This window comes from Orbicella franksi, chromosome 5 (genome assembly GCF_964199315.1).
Source record: "Orbicella franksi chromosome 5, jaOrbFran1.1, whole genome shotgun sequence".
NCBI lineage: Eukaryota > Metazoa > Cnidaria > Anthozoa > Scleractinia > Merulinidae > Orbicella > Orbicella franksi.
In genome coordinates this window covers 12,732,309-12,748,627 of record NC_138149.1, presented here as the reverse complement: position 1 = coordinate 12,748,627, position 16,319 = coordinate 12,732,309, and the positions used below count along the sequence as shown (strand labels likewise).

At 40.5% G+C, this 16,319-nt stretch overlaps 1 protein-coding gene across 3 annotated transcripts in view; it reads right to left on the bottom strand.

Moving 5' to 3' along the window:
- The window catches only part of LOC145486301 (uncharacterized), a 70,031-nt gene that overhangs the window by 17,166 nt on the left and 36,546 nt on the right, over positions 1 to 16,319 (bottom strand). For all 3 annotated transcript variants that reach the window (XM_081464940.1, XM_081464941.1, XM_081464942.1), the window contains one exon: positions 4,306 to 4,470. In XM_081464940.1, the coding sequence (XP_081321066.1) occupies positions 4,306 to 4,470 (165 nt within the window). The remainder of the gene's footprint in view (positions 1 to 4,305; positions 4,471 to 16,319) is intronic.

Below are 16,319 nucleotides of genomic sequence, written 5' to 3'. Positions count from 1 at the left end.
AGAAAGTAACACAAAACGAATTACCAAAGGAACGCTAATGAACCCAAAATAAAAGAGAGTGCTAGATTCTACACTAAGCGCAAATTTGTCTCCACTGAGCTTTCATTCCTCTGTGATCTTTGGTAGCAAAAAGGGCTGTGTAAAAGTATGTTGTTATCACTCTTTATCCTTAACTTTTTTGTGGCTTTTCCGTGGAGAACATAAATAAGTTAAATGCGTGAAGAGCAAAATCAGCATTAACCCATTGAGTCCCGGAGCTTTTTGCCACAAACGCGTTTTTTGGACATTTTGGATATTTTTAGGCTGTATATGTGCCAAATTAGGTGCAATCTACTCAAAAACACATTTGCAACATGACAACATGCCTTTCTTTCCACTGGCATCGTGTTTTACGGCATTTTTGCTCGGGCATGCACACAAATCAATCTACGTCTTTAAGCTTTTGGCCTTTTTAATATATTTTTTTGCCTTTCCTTTTTAAACTCGTGGATACGCGAAGCGTAGAAACGTGTTTCTTGCGGGGACTCCGATATGCAAATGTGTCACTCACTCAGGTGTAGACACTGTTCGTAATTAGTCGGCCCGAACGACAGCGCCCGAGTCCGATGCCATGTTGGAATAGTAACCGAGCCCGACGCCATATTGGAATAGTAATCTTGCAGCCAGTATCGTTTTTGTGCGGTTACTACTCCTACATCGTGTAGATGATCGTAGCTTTTACACGACCATTAAGTGTTTCGCTAAATTAAAGTGGAGTTGACTTCAAATGTTCGAATTAGTACTATGGCCAACTTGAAGGCAGAATTCATGAGCATTAGACTCGTCTAGGCGTTAGACATGACTAGGAGATGAGCATTTGTTTGCTGGAAAGTGAACTTGGTAAGCGTTAATGGGAATGTCTGAGCGAAACAAGCACCATTATATAATATTGTAATTTTATTGTTATAATTTAGCAACATCTAAACCTGAGACCAGCCGAAATATTGTTTTAAATACACCACGTTGTGTCAGCCTCGCAGTAGTCTTTGACCTAATTATTATCGTTTTACTTTTCAAGTTTGGCTGATTAGATCTCTTGTGAGATCCAACGTTCAATCAAGCAGGAGCTTTGCAGTTTATAGCACGTAAGTTTTTTATGTCGAGCTGTCCACGCTGAACCAGCATCAAGTTAAGTTTAGATTTAAGTTTTGTTCTCTATACTTGTCTTGTTTATTTTAGTACATTGATCTGAACTCTAAGTAGGATGTGAAATACCCATAAACTTGGAAAGAAATTCCCAAATACTTGATTGTGACAAGCTTAAATCATTTTTACCCGTCTTTTGTTTACACTTTTGCTTCCTGATTGAAAAGATAACAAAGGGAAAGAAACCCCCTGTGAGCTTGTTGGAACACATATTTATGGGTCAACAGATTTTTTGGATCAGCGCTGAAAATGCTTGCAAAAGAGGCTATTTATTTTGATGTATTTTACATGTAACATATATAGAGACAAGTGGTTCCACATTGGGAAAGAAGTGCTGTCTCATAAGAAACCTTACCTATAGCCTTAAATGAAATGCGATGAAAAACGTCTGTAAGCTTGTACGACTTAAATACATTCAAATTTTCCCAGCAGGCAGACAAATATCAACATCAAGATCTGAGTGTGGGGGTAAGGGGGGGGGGAGTACTCTATGATTGTTTGGACAGGAGTGTCCTCTCTGACGCAAGAACCCGTAGCCTTTACCACTCCATGTTCAGCTGCAATTTTGCCACCTTAGCTATTCTGGACGTATGTCTTTGTAATATGTGCGCAACAAAAGCCAACGAGAAAAGCCTACCCTTTGTGAGATAAGTGCGACCTTGCGTGGCACGATTTAACCCGGCTTGTTTTAACAGCCTTTAATAATACACCAGTAATTGCAAGTTCTCCAACATGTTTCATCTCCAGATTACTAAATCCACGAGTTTGGCCATAGGTCTCCAGATCTTTTGATTCTCCTTTTCTTTCCTTTTTGCTGCAGTGATTGACCTTCTATTGGCCTTGCTTCCAGTTCAAAAAGTTCTGAGAAAGCATCATCAAGACGGGCAATTTTTACCATGGGGTAGCCATGTGTTGTTGCAGGAAATTTTGCTCAGAGTTTTTCACTCAAAATTTCTGAGCATTTTCTTGCATATTTCAGGCTCCATTGAGCTGATCTCTCTGATCTGGGTATCATTGGAAAGATCGTTTCCTCCTGCAGAAAGTGATCATAGATGATGCCAAGTTTGGTCAAAGGTGATGACGTCAGAAGGGGAACGAAGGCCAAGGTCGTCACGGCCGGTTTCGGGCGGCATGGGAGTCAATGGGTTAATTAATATTAGAAAGCGCTTCAAGCGCGCTAAATGATTCTGTTTTCTAATCTACGTACATACGTGCCAGAAGAGACTAGAGTCTTTTTCGAGCCGAACATTCACAACATGGCATAGATTATTCCATTTCCAAACCTTTTTATTCTTATGCTTAAGCCGGTGTTTGTCTTTGAGTATAGGGAATACAACCCTTGGGCTTTCCAATAGGTCAACAGTGTTTTAATTAAAGCGTAACACGTACAAGTACAATTAAGAACTTTTCCTTTTGTGTTCTAAGAGCAGTACTTTTTGTTGAATACGATCATTACTGTACATATTTCGTAGTATTAGTGAATATATGAAAGATCACATATTTGAACTGCGGAGAAAGATATGAAGACATGCTTGATCATTAAAGATATATACACAGCTTTAGTAGCTGTGAAATTAAAGCCTGAAAAAAGTCATGTCTTCATATCAGGCTTTAATTTCACAGCTGCTTAAGCTGTGTATATAACTCTCGGTACTGCGATGATCAATCATGTCTTCATATCTCTCCGCAGTTCAAATTCTGATTTTTGATATAGTCACTTGTATCTTCACCATCTACGGGTATATTACAAACTCGCAATGTGACCAGCTCTCAGTTGGCTTGATAGCTCAGTTGGTAGAGCACTGCACCGGTATCGCAGAGTTCATGGGTTCGAATTCCGTTCAAACCTGAATCATTTTTAGGCTTTAATTTCACAACTGCTTAAGTTGTGTGCCTAACTGCGATGATCAATCACATCTTCATATCTTTCTCCGCAATTTAAATATATGATCTTTGATATATCCACTTATATCTCCACATGATCTACGAGTGTATTACGAACTCACAACGTGACCAGCTCTCAGTTGGCTTGATAGCTCATTTGGTAGAACACTGCACCGGTATCGCAAAGGTTATGGGTTCAGGTTTTTTTTTCAGTTTTATTTTCCAGGCTTTAATTTCACAACTGCTTAAGCTCTGTGTATAACTGCGATGATGAATCATGTCTTAATTGGTTCAGGCTTGAACGGAATTCGAACTCATGGCAATTGTGATACCGGTGCAGTGCTCACACTTTAGCGAGAACACTTGCGGACTGAATTGCAGCTATGACTAGCTGTAAACTCGTGGTCATCAGTTCATTCAACAATTTTGAGGTATCAGGGTCTCGTAAAGGTGAATATTCTTCATTCTTACTACACTAACACGAGACATTCAATGTGAATAGCTTATTGAGGATGCGTCAGTCAGTCAGTTGGTGGGTCAGTCGGTCGGACGGTCGGTCAGTCATCTGACGCAGATGTATTCTGTCTAATAAGATAAGTTACATCCTTGAAAATTACAACTGCCCTTTACATGTGGCCAAAAAATATGTGGAAACGTTATTCCTTGTCTAATGCACCAGCAGGAAACCCCGTGGAAAGGGTACAAAATCAGTAACGTAGAACATGATTTACTACTACACATGCAAACTGTTATGACAAAAGCTCAATAAAAAAGTGCACGAACTTGAAGACTGCCGACCTAGAATGACCTAAATCTCCCGCAAAAAGCCTAAATAGTTCTTAAACGTCCCATGACACCCCGCGAGCCTCTCCATCGTGCCGTCAGAAATTACTTATTTTGTCTTCTCGAGGATCTAATTATCGCTTTTATTTCTAATCTTCCTCCGAAACTTCGGAGAAACGAAAAAACGTGGCGATCATGTTGACGCAATCAAATCCCCTCACACTGATTGGCTCAGCCAATCAGATTGCAGCATTTTCATAGGTGTACAAATAGAATTCTTCTCAATAGCGGTTAAAACTTCAGCACGTTCAATTGATCTGGTGAGGTCTGAAACGGCATTTATCGCGTGATAATCGTCCGGTCGACCGTATGACCTGGTGATTTTGACGAATTAGTGCAAAGGAAAAAGTAGGCTGGATTATACAAAAAGATAGAACACAATTGCAATCTCACCTCCGCTTCCTCCCAATAATGAAGTCATATTGTATTTATCGTATGGTAGGCCCGCTTTAAAAACGTTGGAAATGCACCCCCTTCCTCCATGGCTTGAGCCAGATACACATTGTGTTTCAACACGTACATCCTGATCAGTTATGAGTAGTCCTCCAGGACCAAGACCTATGAAAACATTAAAGAAAACTTGAAAAACTCAGGGAGGGAGAAGTTTGTAGCTACTTCCTACTACATAGCGATGTGACATCAAGAACAGTACGGGGTTATGGACCAAATAAGCTGGGCATGGATTTTAGAGGTCTGGTCTATATGATAGATTAGTTAGATTTTCTCCGAAATCAAGTTGTTAATTAATTTTACTCTTGTAAGGCGCATTTGAGAATTTGTGAAAAAAAAAAAAAGAAAAAAAATAGCCAGGTAAATTATCTTTATTTTCAAGTTTGCTGTTTGAACCGCAAACAAAACAACGCAAGTAGAGAGTATTCTATTGCGGGTAGTCGTAGACAACTTTTCCCCTTTCGTTGTTCCTCTGTCATTTACTGACGAGGGCCTAAGATCAACGCTGGGAAGACCCGAGAAACGAGAATCCAGATCAGGGATAATAGATAGCCATATCCAATCCACAGTGCAAAAGAAGATAAGAGACATAAGCACCCGTATAAGGAAATCACAGCATTACTTTCCGTGTCGGGACTGGAAAGTAACAACTTTCTCCCTTAAGTGGAAGTGGAGGACATTACATTCTGGTGCGAAGTCATTACTCCTTTACCTGTCAGAAACCTGGCCCTCTTAAAATAAGCTCTGGTCTCCACCAGAGGCATGCACTGGGCGTCTTAAGCATCACCATCTCGGCATCTTTCATTAGGAAGCACTAATATTATACGCAATGATACCACTTTTTCAATGGATGCTGAACAGGATACAACTTTAATTGTATCCTTTTTTAAGCTAACCCTTGCCTTAAAAGGCGGGGGTTAACTATACAAACCGAGGGTTATCGGAATTTGAATCTTAAGATATTGAAGTTTTATTTTGAGACGTTCTGTTACTGTAAGTTCAAAGGTCGTTTGCTCAAAAGGAGTTATTTTTGCCTTTTAGAAAAGATAGTTTGAGAAGGATTTGTCCAATTGAGCTGAAATGTCCAGGATTTGTTTTTCTGAGTACGTTTTGTGTTTTAAGTATAGAACTGTTCCATCCAGTGCATTTTGTCGAAGTTAAGCAATGAAAACGTATGCTGGATTTTCTGTATCAGATTTAACTGGTCACCATTTCATGTGTTTTTAACTTTTGAAAAATCTGTCAACATTCATTTTGATCAGTTCTTGTAGGAGTTATCTTTTCTCAAGTAAGCCCTGGCATTCCTCACCAGGTGGCAGATTTAATCAGCCGGTGTCAAGTTACAATACAGTTCTAGGGTACAAAATTTTTTTTCTCACAATCTTTGGTCTTCAGGCTTTTTAAGACCAGGGGACTGTAAATATCGCGAATTGGCCTTCAAAACTGAAATCATGGATTTCTTCATATTTTGCTAGGAGAAACCCTTTGGTGAACTATTTTCGAAAATAAGACTTAAACTTGCCATAGAGTTTTTGATTTTGAGAAATCCAACAAAGAGGAGAATTGCGGTTTTCGCGCTGCGGCCGCAATAAATCCAGCCGAAATTTTGGACATATTCACATCAGTCTCAGAGAAAGACGGCTTGGTCTATTAAAACGATCTTTTACAAGTATGTTTGGCATCACAACTACAACACAGCGATGTAAAAATATTGTCAAGAAATGCATTTTCACGTCGGTTTAGGAGCGCCCGAACATTGCCAGGCTTTGCATTTTGAAAACAATCTAAAAATATGGCATTTTTGAACGCAATTTTCGTACCCTAGTACACCGAAATTGTAAATGAAAAGTACATTTTTGCAAAGCCCTGTTATTGTTTTACAACATTCAAAAAGTTCAGCTTGGGCAATTGAAAAGATGTATAGTAAAAAGTGTGTAAGAAATCGCTTTTTACGCGTAATTTACACTAAATTAATGAGGGTCACGCAAGCACAATTTTTACCCGTGTCTAGACGAAATTCAAGGCTCAAAAAAGCACTCTGGTACATGGCTTCACCCAACGAGATTACACTCCGGGGAAGATCAATCATTTCAACTACACATCAGACGAAGAAAAAATGGGATAAATAAAACGGCGAATTCTGAGAATATTTTCAAAACAGGTCACTTGAGTAATATGGGCGACCCTTTGACCTTTCATGTCATTTTGAAATCAACACACGGCAGCTCTTGATTTGACTTCCATTCGTCGGAATACACGTTTCTTTGCTTTTGTTTGCTTTGCTAACATATCCTCAAGTAGAAGAAGTTAGGCTTTTAAATTTGGAGGCATCTACCCGCAATATAATAAGAACAGCTGGAGTATTTTTGTTTCGTTTCCTCAGAAAGGAAACAGTATTGTTTTCAGCTCAGGGGTGAACTATTTACATAGCGATTTGTAATATCCAATCAGAGTAAAGTTCGTAGTTGTTAATGTAAATACGGCGGCAAAATTTCAGCCAAAACTCGGTGCATCGCAACAAAATGTGTCATTTACAACATTTCAGTGAAACTCTGGATTATGTGCGGTGTAAAACGCACCAGTGACGTCATCGGGCAAACAGTCTTCAAGGTTGCCAGGATCTTCAGGATCACCAGGGTCTTCGGGGTCTTCGGGGTCCTCGGGTCTTCAGGGTCGTCGGGTCTTCAGGGTCTTCGGGGTCTTCGGGTCTACGGGCCTCAGGGGTCTTCGGGTCTCCGGGTCTTCAGGGTTTTCGGGGTCTTCGGGTCTTCGGGGTCTTCGGGTCTTCAGGGTCTTCGGGGTCTTCGGGTCTGCGGGCCTCAGGGGTCTGCGGGCCTCAGGGGTCTTCGGGTCTCCGGGTCCTCAGGGTCTTCGGGGTCTGCGGGTCTTCGGGGTCTTCGGGTCTTCGGGTCTTCAGGGTCTGCGGGGTCTTCGGGTCTTCAGGGTCTTCGGATCTTCAGGATCTTCGGGGTTTCGGGGCCTCTAGGTTTTGGGGTCTCCGGGTCTCCGGGTCTCCGGGTCTCCGGGTCTCCGGGTCTCCGGGTGTCCGGGTCTCCGGTCTCCGGGTCTCCGGGTCTCCGGGGCTCCGGGTCTCCGGGTCTCTGGGGCTCTGGGTCTCTGGGGCTCTGGGTCTCTGGGGCTCTGGGTCTCTGGGGCTCTGGGTCTCTGGGTCTCTGGGTCTCTGGATCTCTGGGTCTCTGGGTCTCTGGGTCTCTGGGTCTCTGGGTCTCTGGGTCCCTGGGTCTCTGGGTCCCCGGGTCTCTGGGTCTCTGGGTCTCTGGGTCTCTGGGTCTCTGGGTCTCTGGGTCTCTGGGTCTCTGGGTCTCTGGGTCTCTGGGGCTCTGGGGCTCTGGGTCTCTGGGTCTCTGGGTCTCTGGGTCTCTGGGTCTCTGGGTCTCTGGGTCTCTGGGTCTCTGGGTCTCTGGGTCCCTGGGTCTCTGGGTCTCTGGGTCTCTGGGTCCCTGGGTCTCTGGGTGTTTGGGTCTCTGGGTCTCTGGGTCTCTGGGTCTCTGAGTCTCTACGGTTTTGGATCACGGGGTTTCTGGGTCGCTGGGTCTTTTCATCTTTATGCTTCTTATCGAGTAAGAATTCTCGCAGTCCATTTGACTATCGAAACTTGTTTATTCGATGATTCGTATTCACAACTAACTCAATCACAAAAGCACATGCGATATTATATTATATATTAAGTCTCGTGATCAACTGTCAATCATAATTGTCATTTGAACTCTTTACAAACAAAACATAAACAAAAACACCATGTGGGCTAATATGTTTCACGACACTTCCCTTTTCGGTTTTTCTGTCAACAAACTGCTGAGTCTTTTTTAGCTTTTTCCTCATTCAATAATAATGTAGCAGTACAATTGTAAAAAGGAACGTTTTCCGTCTGAAAAAAATATTTTAATCTTAACTTTTCATCCATTTATTATCAGATTATTATTTTTTTATTGCAATAATTACATTACATTACATACAAATTTACCTACTACTTACAATGTCAACGTAACTTACAATTTAACGATACTAACAAAACGTACAATACTAACATCATTTACGATTCTTTTAATATCTTACATTACAATAATATCTTACATTATAATTTGTTAATATCTTTCATGTAAGGGGTTAGCTACAATAGGAGGCTTTCTCACATATTAATTTGTGACTTAGATTTATTTTTCTCAATTTTAATTTTGTTCGTCAACATCGCTAAGAAAGCGTGGAAATAAAACTCTTCTTCTTTTCTTGAGGCAGTATATAAATAATATTTGGCTATAATAATGGAGAGGTTTAAGCCAAGATGACGAGCGAAGTTATCTGTCACGCCGAATATTATTTCATTTTTACCGAGAGTGATCCTATCCCCGTTTTTGGAGCTCCACCAATTAGTAAAGAGAGACCAAAAATGCTGAGCTTCAGAACAGGTAACAAAAAGATGGGTTAAAGTTCGTCTTTCTTCACAGAGGTGACATTTATCATGTTCCTTGATTGAATCTCTAAAAAGTGTCGAATTTGTGGGTAGAATGTGATGAATTATTTTGTATTGGAAAATGGCGAGTCTAGTGTCTTTTGTAACATTAAACGGAAGGCTATAAATGAGTTGTATTGTATGTTCTTTTAGACTGGCTTCTTTCATCCTTCGTTCAGCTGTAGGCGTAACGAATTTACTCTTAAAGTGCCACTGAAACGAAATTTTCGTACTCTCTTTTATTATCCCAATCTATAGTTTCAAACGTGCTTAAAGTAATGGTGAACTTTATTTCTGTCAAATTCTAACGGAAAGTGCTTTTTTTAGCTGTTGAAATCGACTTTATGGAGCAAAACTATGTCCGGGCTCTGGAACCGAGTTTAAGGACCTTGTGACGTCACTGGTTGTGTTCACGCAAGAAGCGCTTTAGATTCTCTCTTGTTTTCACTTGATTTATTCAAGTTTATTCTTCATATTGTCGATACCTACTAGTTTTCTACCTTGTAATTTCTGTCCAGCCTTGACAGGAAATACACATCATAAACGTTGGAGAGGGTAGATTCACCAAAATAAATGCTACAGATCAGAACAGATCTGTATACTTTTCGAACATCTTGAGTACTCGATTGGAGATTTCGAAGACGAGTGTGGCAACTTTTATATCACGTCATGAAGCCTAAACACGATATTTCGTCGTCTGTTTTCAGCCTGATTATGAAGTTTGGATTCTCACGTTTATTTAAGGTCTTTTAACAAGGTTCGAATATATCCTGGGCAACTTTACTGCATTAAACGCCGTAAGCGCATCAGCCATCCGCACAATCACGAAGTTATTAATGGTCCACAAGCTTTGAGTCGAGTACTTCTTTGCACACAGAGGGCATCTTTTTATGATACTAATAAGTGAGAGTCCTTGTGGTAGACAAAATGTATCTTTGAAAATTGTGATCCGCAGCAGGGTTTGGTTCATCGCCGCATACGTATCAGTGAAAACAAAGCGGGAATTTCGCTTCTATTTTACACGTATCTCCCAATTGCAATATTTCACGGCCGATGGATTACTTTGATTTCTTTAGCACATACTTATGTCTATGATCTTCATTTAATAGTATCCAAGCTCAAAACAATTCGTTAAAACGTCACTAGTTTACACTCCTTTCGAAGGTTTATTAAACAGAATTTGAACTAATTTGTATATATGACCTTTCGCCGCCGACATTGTCACGCTTTCTCTCGTTTCCTGAAAACATACCTTAGTTTACCTTTATAGTTTAAATTCGCTCCCTCATATAAAAGAAGAGGGTTTCTTAAATTGTTGTTGTTGTGATAACTTGTAGGATGTAGCAGATTTAACTGGACTAAAGGTCGCTGTTGGACAATCTCGTCCGCTGTGAAACTCACAAAGTGTCCGGTTTCCTCGAAGCGTCAAGCGACTCGAAAACTCGAAGCGTTGTTGCTGCGATTCGTGCAGCAGCAGTCCGGATAATATTTTCAAAAGCCGCTTTCTCTTGTTTTCATGTTTTTTTTACTTTATGAGTGTAGATATTGTTCAATTGAGTGCTGGCCATTTCACTAAGAGTCCCGATCATTTTGCGATCTAAGAACTCCCACTCGTCTGCTTGCTTACATAAAATATCTTGCAAATATCCAATTAAATAGACTGGAAAGCCCCAGGATCGACTCTCCACCTCTTCATGTCTAAGGCTACTGTTATTACCTGCTTTACAGCTCTGAGATGTCCTTAAGATGTTTTTGGGGGGCTTCGAACAGTAATCTCTTCTCCCATAATCACTCTGAATTTTCAGCGCGGCATGAGAGTAATACAACCAGTGATATCACTAGGCTGTTTTGGCCGCGCCAAAATGGCCGCCAATTTTGGGCTTAACCAGCCAACTTCGAACGGCTGAAAAATCAGTTTTCGCTTAACGTATGCGAAAAAAAAAGTTTGCAGTGTCTCCAAGTAAGGTTGAAACTTTATTACTAAGCAAAAATCTCACATACAAAAATTTCGTTTCAGTGGCACTTAAGCAAAGAATTTAGTTGCTGATCTGCAAGAGAGTTTATCTAAAGATATCTTATCCTTCTCAGAACGTTTTTCCAAGGGTTCAGTAACATTTCCTTTGAGAATATTGATCCATTTTTGAGGGACTGCGTGGCATAGACCGAAATAGTTTAAGAAGTTTGTGTTAATTTTGAACTTGCTCCGGAATTCCTCAAAAGTTAGGAATCTGTTACCTTGAAAAAAGTCTTCAATTTTAGTTAATTCAGCATCGTGCCATTTTTTGTAATAAATGGAATATCCTTCTATCTTTATGTGCTGATTGTTCCAAACTATTTCATTTAGTACCTGCTTTTTGGTATTAGGAGTACTGCAGTTAATTTTTTGCCAGGCGCACAGAGCTTCTTTGTAGAAATCAATCGGTATTTCAACTTTAAGTAGCTTTAAGTCAAAATTACACTGCAGAAGAAACAGACCACCAACTGGTTGTAGATAGGAAAGAGGGATATGACTCCAACTTGCAGTTCCATTGCTGTCACTTAATCTTCTTACCGAAACAGCTTTAAGCGCTTCATTGATTATTTGAAAATCCGGCATGTCTAGCCCTCCCTGCTCTTTCGGCCCTATCATTGTTCTGTATTTAATTTTAGCTTTCTTATTCCATACAAATTGTGTAATTGCTTGATTTACCATGGCGGTGAATTTTGTTGGAAAAGTTAGGACAGATGTATTATAAACGAGTTTGGAAATCGCTAAGGATTTTAGAATCGTTATGCGACCATAAAGTGTAAGGTCTCTAGGATACCACAAGTTAAGCAGGCTTTTCACTTTGATTAGTTTCTGTTCAAAATTCTTATTGTAAACAATTTCATCATTATACGAGAAATTAATTCCCAGTGTGAGTATAGAGTTAACTGGCCAGGCAATTCCCAGGGGTTTTGCTGTGTTTTTGCGGCTTGCGCCTAACCACATTCCTTCAGTTTTACTTTTGTTTATTTCTAGACCAGAACATTCTTGAAAGTTTGACAAAAGTTTGAATAAATTTGTTGCAGATTTCGTGTCAGAAACAAAGACAGTTTTATCATCAGCGTACTGGGATAATTTAAATTCTTTGTCATGAATTTTTATTCCTTTGATGGTGTTGTCATTTCTAATGGCGTTAGCTAAAATTTCCGCGCATAGAACAAAGAGAGAGCCTGAGAGCGGACAACCTTGACGGACACCCCTTTCGAGTTCGAAAAACTCAGATGCGAATCCATTGTTAATAAAACAGCTGGAGCAATCGGTGTAAAAAGTTCTAATCCACTTTTGAATGCATGGGCCAAAGTTAAAAACTTGCAGCGCCCTGAAGAGGAAGTTCCAATCCACCGTGTCGAATGCTAAAATTTTAAAATCAATAAAAATGGCCAAACCAGGTATACTTTCTAGTTCTGTTACCTTCATGATGTCTGTGATTAGCCTTATTAGTCCATGGGCCAGACCCTCTCAGATGTACAACTCAGACAGACCAGCTGAGAGTGTGGCAAATTTGAAACTAAGTTGGGGGTGATTACAAGATGTTATGATAGCAACCCCTAAAGAGTAGCTTTCTTGTATATTTTATTGGCTGAAATATCACCAAAATTCGCTTCTGCATGAAAACGAGGCTTGTTTTCAGAAGTCATATTAAAAATATTAAGCCGGATCAAAACTAGTCTTCACACATATAAATACAACAAGAAAGAACACAAATCTTTTTTTAAGAACCAAATTTCAATTTACCTCTTTAAAAGCGATGATATAGTAAGTTATGGATTACTTCAAATGTTGCAATGCATTATGGGGAAATTCAAGATGGCGAACTTCATGGCAGGAAAGGACGTTTGACTTATTCACTGATTTCGATAATCTTTAAGTAGAAATCTGATTTGAAATCAACAATACATACAAAATATTAGCTTATGACTAATCAATAAGCATATTTATGACGATATAGTGATATTTTGAACCTCAAATTATATAAAAACTTACAGTCCTTCGAGATCTACATGGATTCGACAGCCCAGCACTGTGTTGCCTTAATCATTAATTTTCATCGTTTGTAAGCCGGTATGCGTTTAAAAGTCAATAAAAGCTATAAAAAGTAGCTACATAACTAAACAATCAGCATTTTGATGGTTGTCTTGTGATAATTTGAACCACAAATTACGTAAAATATTACTGTCGCTCAGTCTTTGTATATATCATCACACTTTGATGCACCGTGCTAATGAATTCTGAATCCAACTGCCTTTCAAACATTTTAAAGCGTGTAACAATTTCTTCTAGAAAAAATAATAATATTAAACTGACTGTCCTCACTTTACCTCTTTTTGAACATTTAAGGAGCAAAACGAAGAACTCTAGAAATTAGCAATGCAGAAGATAACAAGCGACAACGAAAACGAAACGAGTGCTTAATTCACTGTAGTGACGAAAATGGAGAGTTGTCTTCTTTAAAAGACCTTGAGTCATGGAAATCACTACCGAATGCTGCGGTTATTCGTAACCATGAAGAGGTTCTCGATATCGCGAAAACGTTAAAGGAAGGAGAGGTGCCCCAGATCTCCTATCATCGAAAATGTCGCAGTATCTTTACGATGAAAAGGGATTTACAAAAGTTGTCTCACTCTGGTATCAAAGTTGAAGAACAAGGTGGCACAAGTAGCCGCAGATCTTCAGTCCGACAAACCGTGACCACGCAAAGTAGAGTCTATGAGCGAATTTGTGTATTTTGCGAGAAGACCAAATACCTCAGGGGAACCAAAACTAGAGAGGCACTGGTCCAATGTATCGACTTGCGTGCTGATAACACGATCAGGAGAGCAGCTGTGGGTAAAAACGATCCACGAATACTGGCTATTGTCACTAGAGAGCTTGTCGCGTCAGAAGCGTGCTATCACAAGTCTTGTTATAGTGACTACACCCGAAACATTCAAGAAGCTGTTAGCAGTGATACAAAAGAGGAAGATAAGTGTTTTCAATATACTAATGCGGAATCACAAGCCTATGAAATGCTGTTTACCTACATCAAAACAGATTTGCTACAAAACCCGAGGGTTGTTAGAATGGCTGAGCTGTATACCTTATTTACATCCTTTTTTAAATCTCAAGGAGACATGGAAATCAAAGAATCTGCGAGAACCCATTTCAGAAGGAAACTTGAAGGGGAGTTTAGAGGCACACTGGATTTTGAAGATCTTTCTGGCAACAAGCGAGTTTTTGTTGTTCCGCATAGTCTTTCCCGACTGGATTTAGCCAAACTTGTTATGGAGAAGTCTGAAACTACTAGTCCTTTAAATAGTACGAAGGAAATATCGAAGACCGCCCTCCATTTTAGAAAAGCTATCCAGGAACAAGAAATAAAGGCATCATGGCCACCCCAACCTTGCGAACTATCTGAAAATGCCGTGACCATTCCAGATGACCTCAAAGAGTTTTTGTTGACTATGCTAACTGGAAGCACTGGATGTCCGGGTTTGCAATCATGTTCTCAAAAAGTTCAACGCTCCATAACCTCGTTTGGACAGGACTTGGTATTTGGTGTGAGTGGTGGACGACAGAAGCCCCCGAAGCACGTCCTGCTTCCTTACGCTGTAAAATCTCTTACTAACAACGTTGAGCTAATTCAAATTTTAAATCGCTGTGGCTACGGGATTGCGTACTTCCAACTTGAAGAGATTAATACTGCACTTTGCCTTCAAAAGTTGGCAGCAACTTCATGCAACGAAGTTCCCCTCCCCCACAACATCCGTCCATTCATCAGTACCACTCTAGCCTGGGATAATATTGATCATCTCGAGGAGACCTTGTCTGGTGAAGGCACGTCCCACCGAATCAATGGAATTGCAGTTCAAGCTAATCATTTTGGTCCCCAACCTCCATCAGCTTCAGAACCAATCATTGTGAAATCGAAGAGGAGAAGTATCGAGTCTGTGGATGATGAAACTGTACCTATCTATAATGCCGGCGAGCGCTGTGGGCCCCATACTAGAGGATATGTGGAGGTCAAGTTAAATCAAATCATGGAATGTGCATGGAGAAAGAACTTGCTATGGGTTTTAGTACGCATTCATGCAAGTCAGAAGCAATCTGTTGCTGGTTGGACTGGTTTCACTATTTTGGTGCGTAATAACCAAGAGGTTGCCAAGGATAACGTGGGCTATCTCCCAACAATCAATGCTCCAGCAACGAACATGTCAGCTGTGTACCAAGTCCTCATCAAGTCCCTACAGATTAAGGAAACTTTAAACCAGCATAGTTGTTGTGTTTGATCAGGCACTGTATGCTAAAGCTACTGAGATGAAGTGGAAACACAGGGCACAGTTTAATGACCTTGTGTTGAGAATGGGTGTGTTCCATACCGTTTGCACTTTCTTGTCAGTGATCGGAAAGCGTTTCCAAGATGCTGGTTTACGAGACGTAATAGTCGAGTCTGGAGTAATTGCTGAAGGATCTGTGGCTGGTGTTCTAGAAGGCCGTACATATAATGGCGCCGTATGATTTCACAAGCTCATGTATGAAGCTCTTAACAGGCTGGCATGGATGGGATTTAACTCTTGGATTGAGGAACATCATAAAGAGAAGAAGCCTACTGTTGATGCGTTTTAAAAGGACTGAAAGCGCTCTGTGATAACACATGTGAACAAGAATTCAAAGACACAGTGGAAAGTCCCTCATTTGAAGAAGTATCGCAACTGTTCTGCTTGTATACGAGCTATCTCCGACATGATAATGGGAAGCTATCGAAGTTCTGAATGTCTTATGTTGACATGGTGGAAATATTACTTCGTCTGTTAAGAGGATCTCGGGAGGGAGATTGGGATCTTCACCTTTCATATATCAGTGAAATTGTCCCGTGGTGTTTCGCATATGATAACCTTAACTACGCCAGGTGAAATGTCACATCTACCAGCAGAGCATCCGGACACCCTGGAATACTTGCGATGCGGAGGATTTTCTGTTCAGATTGGCGAAGACAACCCTTTTGGGAGAATACCTGTTGATCAGACGTACGAGGAGGCTGTCAACAAAGACACTCAAACGTCAGGAGGAACTAAAGGTTTCAGTCTAAGGCCTAATGCAGTAAGCAAATTCTACCTGGTCGCTGAATACCGCAGCACCTTCCTGAGGCAACTCAAAGATATATTGCACATCAGTAGTTCTTGTTCCCAACACAAAGATCTACAACCAACAAGAATACAAAGAGATGAAGATGATGTTCAATCCATAGTGTCAATTTTTCAAAACACTTGGCTCAACCCATTCAGCCCTGACCTTCAAGACCTTGTCTGTCTTTCCACAGGACAGGTTGCCACTCCTGATGTAGAGCACGACTTGCTACAAGCTAAAGATAAAGGAGAGCAAGTCTACAAAGCATTCCGAGAGCAAAACTTCAGTCTAATCCACCCAAAGTCAAGTTCCATGATTCAATCACGAAAGCTAAGCTGAAGACTTTTACTCACTTGA